At 37.9% G+C, this 7,958-nt stretch overlaps 1 protein-coding gene across 1 annotated transcript in view; it reads left to right on the forward strand.

The window, feature by feature from the left end:
- LOC112157162 (PRELI domain-containing protein 1, mitochondrial) overlaps window positions 1-5,851 on the forward strand; it is an 8,283-nt gene extending 2,432 nt beyond the window's left edge. Inside the window, exons 5-6 of the mRNA XM_024289748.2 lie at window positions 1,228-1,306; window positions 3,655-5,851. Of these exons, the coding sequence (XP_024145516.1) occupies window positions 1,228-1,306; window positions 3,655-3,776 (201 nt within the window). The 3' untranslated portion in view covers window positions 3,777-5,851. The remainder of the gene's footprint in view (window positions 1-1,227; window positions 1,307-3,654) is intronic.
- Window positions 5,852-7,958: the final 2,107 nt, after the last annotated feature.

Below are 7,958 nucleotides of genomic sequence, written 5' to 3' on the forward strand. Positions count from 1 at the left end.
AAAAAAAAAAAAAAAAAACAGTGTGTACTGATGGTTTACTAGAAAATAGATCACAACAAATTACAGTTTAACTTTTTCTTTAACCTTGAAAAAAAATCATTTTTTAAATAAATCATTAAAATTTTTCATCTTCATAACACTGTGGATTCATATATAATCTTTGTAAAATATTGATATTTATTAGGTTCTTGCTTTGGGAAATTGGTGATGTCTGATTCGCCTTAAAACAAAAAAAAAAAAGAAAGAAAGCGTTGAACATTGTGTCTGAATTTCTTTTATATTCCAGGGGACTAGATAGTCCCGCGCTATATAAAGAGTTCCCGCCAGCTCTTAAAGAGTCTTAAAAGCATTGAATTTATGAATTTGGAAATAATACCTTAAAAAGCCTTCAGAAAATGATATCTGAGCCTTATATCTGATCCTTAAAAATTGTGCTCTGTGAATTCAAAATTCAAATTACATTTTTCAACCACAATTATTCCGATGAAGTAATGTTATAAAAGTGGGAGAGCCAGTTGTTATGGAACAGTATGCTTGCTGAAGGAAGGAAAAGAAGATTCACGCATATACCACAAACGAACTACAAAGATACAGTTGATCATAAAATAAGAATAAGTGAATAAAATAGGAAATAGTCTGAGAAACTGGTCTTATTTTGTAATATTTGAGGTCTTAAAAATGTCTTTAAAAGTCTTTAATTTATGGGAGATAACCATAGGTTAAACTTACAGAAGAACTGAGTAAAAGGTGAACAAAAATACTCACAAATAAAACCTTACTTCGATGTAGACTTACTTAAAAGACCAGTGGTAGGAGGTAAGGTCTACCTGACGACCTTTTCTGAGCCCTTCACAACATTTAGCTGAAGCAGATCAGGATCATTCTGGAAAAACACAGAGTCTTCGTGTACAGAAACACTCACGTTTTTTTTTTTTACATTTTAATACAAGATGATTGAATCTTAAACAACATGTCAGATGAAGATCGGTGTGGAGAAGAAAAAAAAACATAAAAAACAGCAAAAGGTGAACCTTGATATAGGGAGGGACCACTGTAAACCAACAAAAAAAAATGGAATAAAATCATCTGTCAGCTGCAAACATGCACTGAAAAGTTGGAACCTTCATGAAAATAACAATAGAGAAGTTGATGGTTTTAACAGCAGAAGTGAAATTGATCCTGAAAGCGTCGTCTTCCTTACACGTTTCTGCTTTGTGGTTCTCTTAGGAGTTCGGATTGGCCCGTTTCAAGAGCAACCAGGTGAAAGCCCTGAAAGGACTGGAGTATGCACTGACCAACCTGCAAGGTATGTCACTCGTGCTGGCTTTATTTAGGAAACACAGGAGCAAACAGCACAAAATACTCCGAACCCAGGGGTGTGTAACCTTCAACACCTACAAAGCCATTTCTCTCTTCGCCTTTCAAATAAATGAAGACACTGATTTGTATTTATGTTATTGTTGCTATTATGATAAATATAAAAGAAATATTGTTTTTGGCTTAGAAAATATAAACATAAAGAGATCAATCTTTTTTTTTCCTTTAATTAAAGTTTAGTTCTTCTGAAAGAGATTCAAACGACTTACTTTCAAAATAAGACTTCCTGTGTCACATAAGATCATCTCACTGCAGCAGTAATAGGGTAGTGTACTGTCAGGAGTAATAGAAAGAAAAAAAAACTTTTTTTTACCATTTGTTGTGCATTTTGGTTAAAAATGTGCAAACCTTACAAACTAAAAACAAATCAGAGCTAATTAAGTGACTCTTACTGTATTTTTGATCCATTAAAATCCTTTAATTTATTCAAAAACAGAAAATCTGTCTTAATTCTGATTGTGCTAACCAACTTCCAATTGGTTTTGTTACATGGTGCACAAGAATCTGTCATATTGTCCAGAACTGTTGTTAAAATGTGTTCAATCATATACTTGAGTTAGTTAATTTACTATTTTTAAATTAAAGTCTTTATTTTTCTTTAACCACAGAGCCACAATAGAGGGGTAAAAGAGACTAGAGCCTGAGGTTGCAGGCACCTGTCCTAAACTGTCTCTCTAGAAAAGTGAATCTAATTGGTCTAACCATGCATCACATGGAGCTTTAAAGCTCAAAGATTTTTGCTTTGAAACCCAGTTTAAGAAAGAGCAAAGGGTGACTGAAAACGACAAAATCCATCAGTTTGTTGTAATTGTTATAAAGTGTTAAATCAGTGGGGATCAAATGTGTCGTTGAGGTTCTCTTATTGTCCCGGTTCTGTCCTAATGCCTCTGTTGATGGCACTGCAGGACTTAACATCAGGCTGAGCGTTGTGGTGAGTAAGTTAGGGACCTGGCATCCGCTGCTCTTAGTTTGTCCAAATATGAGCCTCTCAGAGTAGACTTTGTAGCCAACCTAGACACTTTTTAGTAGTAGAGATAAGAGTCGATGATGTGTGTCAGCTCTTTTCAGAGTAAATCATATGACTTAAGTTTACAGTGTTAGTTTCCTTTTTTGTTTTAGTTCCAAAAGCAACAATACATGCTGAAATACTTTTTATATATACATTTTGTGCAGTGTTTTTTTCTCTTCCTCCTCTTTTCAAATTCTTTGTGCGGTTCATTTAGTTTGTGTTGTTCTGCCAGCATGTCAGGGGAGGTTGGTGTGATGTGTGACGCGCCTTTAGGAATAGCTGTGTTTGCATGCAGTTCTCCTTAGGGCTTGTTCTTTTATCATCACATCTAAAAACTGCAGGTCTGACTCAGTTTTTTTATTTTCAAAAAAACATTTGCTAACTTTTCAAAAGTAAAAAAACAAAATAGTGTATTAGGGCATAAAAATGTTGGCCAAAATCACCCCACCCACCATTTTTTTTTTATAGGGCTAGGTATCGCCAATAATTTTCACATTCAATTTGATTCACCTGGATCGATGTAATCTAATTTTTTTCCCGATTTTTGATCCAGTCAATTCAATTGGAATACATTCAATTTTGAGTTTACACATGTGGACACATGATTCTCAAACAGAGAAGTTCCAACAATTGTTCTGCCTCTCCAGGAGGGTGTTTCAGTTTGTCCACTAGATGGCGATCGTTCTATAGCATTACACCTTATTCCAGTAGAAGAAAATATGAGCCAAAACGGTGCTTTAAACTACAAATAGTTACTTTATCATGCCTGTGAGTATATTAAGATGTTCATTTAGTCAGAAATGTATGTTTAAGTCGACTGAGCATTAGTATTAGCCGCACTTTGGGAAATCCCATTATACCTTAGCATCAAGCCAGCAGACTTTAGCTTTATGTGTTAGATCAATCTCTCCTGTTATGGATTGATTATTGAATTATGGATCTATTAAACTTAGATCAATTCAGGTCGATTTTTTTTTTTTTTTTTTTTTTTTTTACAGTTCTTTTGTAGAATTTAGGGCCACTATGGAGTCATAGGTTAGCTTAATTTCTTTTTTTCTGTTCAGTTTTATATAAAAAAATCAGTAACTGCATTATTAATACAACAAAAACCTAAAGTTAACAGGTTTTCAAACCGTTTATGGTGAAAACGCGCACAGAAAGACAGCTTTATTCTATGACGGTGAACAGTTAAGGAGTATCTTTGACTATCCATGTCTGAAAGGTATCCAGGGCGGCTTTTTTAAAAGTCCTGCTCTCTGGTGTTGCAGGAGAGGCACCCCAGCGGCTGCTCAGGGACACAGTGAAGGACGCCTCAGAGAAGGCCAAAGAGGCAGCCAAGACGTTGGCCTCAGCCGCCGCCACCCCACAGAAACCCCAGCAGTACGTCTGAGCGTCGCCGCACAGGTCACGTCTGATCACGCTGTGACGCTCTGTGGTTTTAACCAGCATCTGTTGAATTACCTCTGTCATCTTTTATTTTTTGTGCCGCTTTTAAGCTTTAAAAATACAAATCTTCAGCCTTTGTTCAAACCTATCTGCCTTTCACACCAGCTGTACATTCACTTTAAGCTATAAAAGCAACATTCACTGTTTGTTTAAGGTGTCCACGTGCTAAATTAAGTCCTAAAACTGCAGGTTGAAGCTGCTCCTCTCCTGCAGTGATGGGTGTTATGCTGACTAAAAGCTCAGACTCAACTGAATCTTTAAATATTATTTTGATTTAGTCAAATCCAAACCAACAAACATTTGTTTCATTAAATTAGGACTCTTAAAGAGCACATTTAGTTTGAATTAAGCCTGCAAAACACACCGCGTCACTGTGGTGCACAAACGGTTAAAAGCATCAATGCCCGCAATGCAAACTAACTGACAATCACAACTCTAGTGGCAATCAGCTCAAAACTGTCACTGATGTGCAATAGTGTAAACATGTCGATGCTTGCATTCCCTGCTGGATAGAACTGACTCAACTGTTTTCTTTCATTTTTGTGTGTTTGTAAGACTTGAATTAACCAGGAAAAATATCTTAATTTATTTGAATGTACTTTTGATAATCTAACACTTAGAATGATCATGCAAATGAATTGTTTCAAGTTATTTAAATTCAAAAAGCTTTTCTTGATGTTGTTTTATGTTTGAAGATGTGTTTATTAAAACATATGTGCTTGATGTATATTTAACTCTTTTCTTAATATCTTCATGTCGTCACGGCAACAGAAGGTCAAATTTCCAGACTTGCAGCTGCACAGACCAAACAGGAAGTGAACTTTAATCTCCACTATTTCACAATAAAAGCCCCCAAAAGCCATATTTATATATAACAAATTTATTTATATTACAATGAGAGAATACACAATACCTTCAAGTGTTTGCTTACTTGTAGCTAGCACCAGGTAGTTGCGTACATGCACTCAAGCACACATAACAAAACTTTAACAAAAAAACAAACTTCAGGAACTTTTATTTTTTCGTTGTTGTTGAAAATAACATATTCACAGGTCTCTGGCACAGAACTCTCCCTACTCTGCACAGCATTTCTTCCTCTCAGCAACATCTAAGTCAGGTCACCCTTTGGTGATTCTTCTCAGCTGACTGGAGAGCGTCAGCCGACACATAAAAGCGAACAGGACGTGAAGGCCCAAGTGCAGAAAAAATAGGAAGCGGATCTAAAGGTAGTTAAAGCTATTCAGGAATATGAGCTCATAAAGCATGGAAGGAAAGGAAACAAAAACATCAAAAGTGACTATCTGTTTGGCAGGAATAATATTAGCTGGAAGCCGTCGTGTGGGTTAAATGAGCACCGTGAATCAGTAGGCTCTGTAGGTTTAGTTTTTTCTGATTTCAAAGCGCAGGTTTGAGCGCCACCCTGTGGTGACAAAAAAAGCTTCTCCAAGTATCTCAGGCTGCTGACATCCCCCCACACGAGAGCAAAATCTCTGTGCAACATGGAAACAAACATCAGATCTTTCACTTCTGAGTGTTAAGAGTAACTGATTTAACAGTCCATAGAAATGGTACAATCTTGTGGTTTTATGTCCTCTATGAAAATAACTTTGATTTTTTTTCAAGGCACATCATTAAAGAATTTCCATACACACGTCCCTGCTTACATTCAAGCCAAATGTTAACACATCGAACTCATCCCGAGTGCGTGCTGCGCTTGTGTGCTATGTACATTTTTCAATGACGGCACTGAAAAACAGGTAATCTCATATCCGGCTTCGTTCATTTCACGGAAGGTTCTGTGCAAGAGAATCCTCTCATCACGTTCATACGCTGGACTTTTTTTTTTGCTACAAACAGTCATGTACAAATGTGTGTTGTTTTTCTAAACACGAATGTAAACCTTAATTTAAAATTTAAAAAAAGTTTGGGTTTTTTTTTTTCGGCCTCCTGCAGTGTTTTGGAGAGAGTGCAGATAGGAGGTCAAATCATCCAAATCAAGTGTTGGTCACCAAAATAAAAGAAAACAAAATGCACCACAGAGTGAAAAGCAAAACCACCTGTTTGTCCTTAAAAAACAAACAAACAACCCCCCCCCTCAGAAAGCACAAGATGGTAATATTGCTGTGTGTCAAGAGGTCCCCTGATCAATGGATAACACTATATATATTAGAAGGAGCACTGGGAGCTCGGAGGATAACACCTTAAGCTGCCATTTATTGGATTATTCACTTATCGCTCCTCTCCCAGTGGCTCCCACTGAACAAACACAGTCAACAAACATTTGTAATAAAAAACAAAAAAACAACACGCTTCAAGCCCAGACGTTTACAACCCCGTTGGTGACCGTCCGGGGCAACTGGAAGCTGCCAATCGGGAAGGGAGGAGGGGGTTTACCAGTGTGTTCGCATGCACATTTTCCACGACGGAGGCGGTACTGGCAGACAGGTGGGCATCACGAGGGAGCGGGGTGGTGGTGGCTTCTGCACAAACCAGCAGAGAAAATACAGGGGTGGTGGTGGGGGGGAGTTTTTTTATTTTAATTTCGTCCTAGCTGTGCTGAAATTGCATCCTACCCTGTCGTTTCTCGTGGCGGTGATTTCGTAAAGCGCCACGAGAACAGAAAAGGAAGACCAGGGAGGGAAGGACCTGAGTAGGGGTAAGAATGAGGAGGGGGAGAGATGTAAAAGGCTCGCCAAGGCACAGAATGACAGCAGAAATGTCACCCGAGGGAGAAGGAAGGAGGGGCGGGTCAGTGTACTAGCTTTGTCCCCAGCTTCCCTTCAAAAAGCCCGGCTTCCTGCCCGTCTCTCTGATAAATAGATTTATATAAATGTATAGAAGGTAGAGATGAGGAGGGAGATATATACATTTACTCTTTCTTTTTGTATTTTCATGATAAGAGAACATTTAGGAAAATATAATACAAAATTTAATACAAGAAATATAAACTACACTAGCTAATATAATCACTTTTAGTGACGAGTAGCTTCTTTTTGTTTGCAGGTTTTTCTCTTTTCTGTACTTTTAAGTTTTTTTGGTCAGACCTGCCGACTTGGACTGGCCCACTTTGTTTTTTTTATGTTTTTGTATTTTTTTTACTTTAAAGTGCCAAGCTCTAGAGACTGCAAGAGACAGAGGCTACTGATTATTGAATGACCAAAGAACAGAAGCGCCTTGTCTGTCGGGATTGTGCAAAAGGTACAGTCAGCGGAGGGGGGAGTTCAGAAACGTGGGCCCCCAGGAACGTAGATGCAGGGTGACAGAAAGGAGGAGAGTTTTTGTTGTTTTTTTTACCCAGCATTCCCAGCTTTGACTTGTTAACCGAAACACTGAAGGGAGATGCGTTCGCACACGGAACGCAATGGGAAAAACCATCAGAGCTGTGCATGGAAAGGGCCATTAATGAAAGAAATAGGGGGGAAAAAATCTGAAAGTGCCAGCTCGCCACCTACTGGCCAAAAAATAAAAAGGACAAAATGTCCTACTTGCACCTTATGCTCCACCAGAAACTAGTCAACACCCACAGGAAGCCTCTTGTACTTATTGCTACATCAATTAGCTACTGAGAAGGTGATTATATAGTTGATAAACAACATTTTTTTTGTCTCCTTGTGTGACATAGTAGTCCATCCACACCATAGGGTGGTACAGTGTAGTGGTCAGTAGTGTGGAGTAGTGGTTAGGCAGCCCAACCAGGGGGAGCCAGAAGGGTTTGAACAATTTCTGTACATCTATTTACATTAATCAGCTCTGATCCTTTTCAAGGTCAAATTGGAAGAAGAATTAAGTTGTCAAATTCTGGAAACTTGTGCCAAAAGTTCCATTACTTTTAATTAGAAATGTTTATATCACATAGTTAATTGATAAAACAATTTGTTTAAATTAATTTTTGATTGACTGCTGATTTGTCATTTTCTTTTCATTTTTTTTCTGAATTGCGGCGTCTAGTTTTTGTGATCTGAGCAAAAACATTAAAGACTTCTGAGGCAGAACCTTAAGGTGCATTGCCGTGTAAAAAGAGCCGAAAGCTTGTGTTTGACCTCCTCTTCACACGCCGCTTAACAAGTCAAAGCTGTCCACCTCACCGCAGAATTATCAGATAAAGAAAACCACCAACTCTCTGCAC

The sequence above is a fragment of the Oryzias melastigma genome, linkage group LG1 (genome assembly GCF_002922805.2).
Source record: "Oryzias melastigma strain HK-1 linkage group LG1, ASM292280v2, whole genome shotgun sequence".
In the NCBI taxonomy this organism is placed as follows: Eukaryota; Metazoa; Chordata; class Actinopteri; order Beloniformes; family Adrianichthyidae; genus Oryzias; species Oryzias melastigma.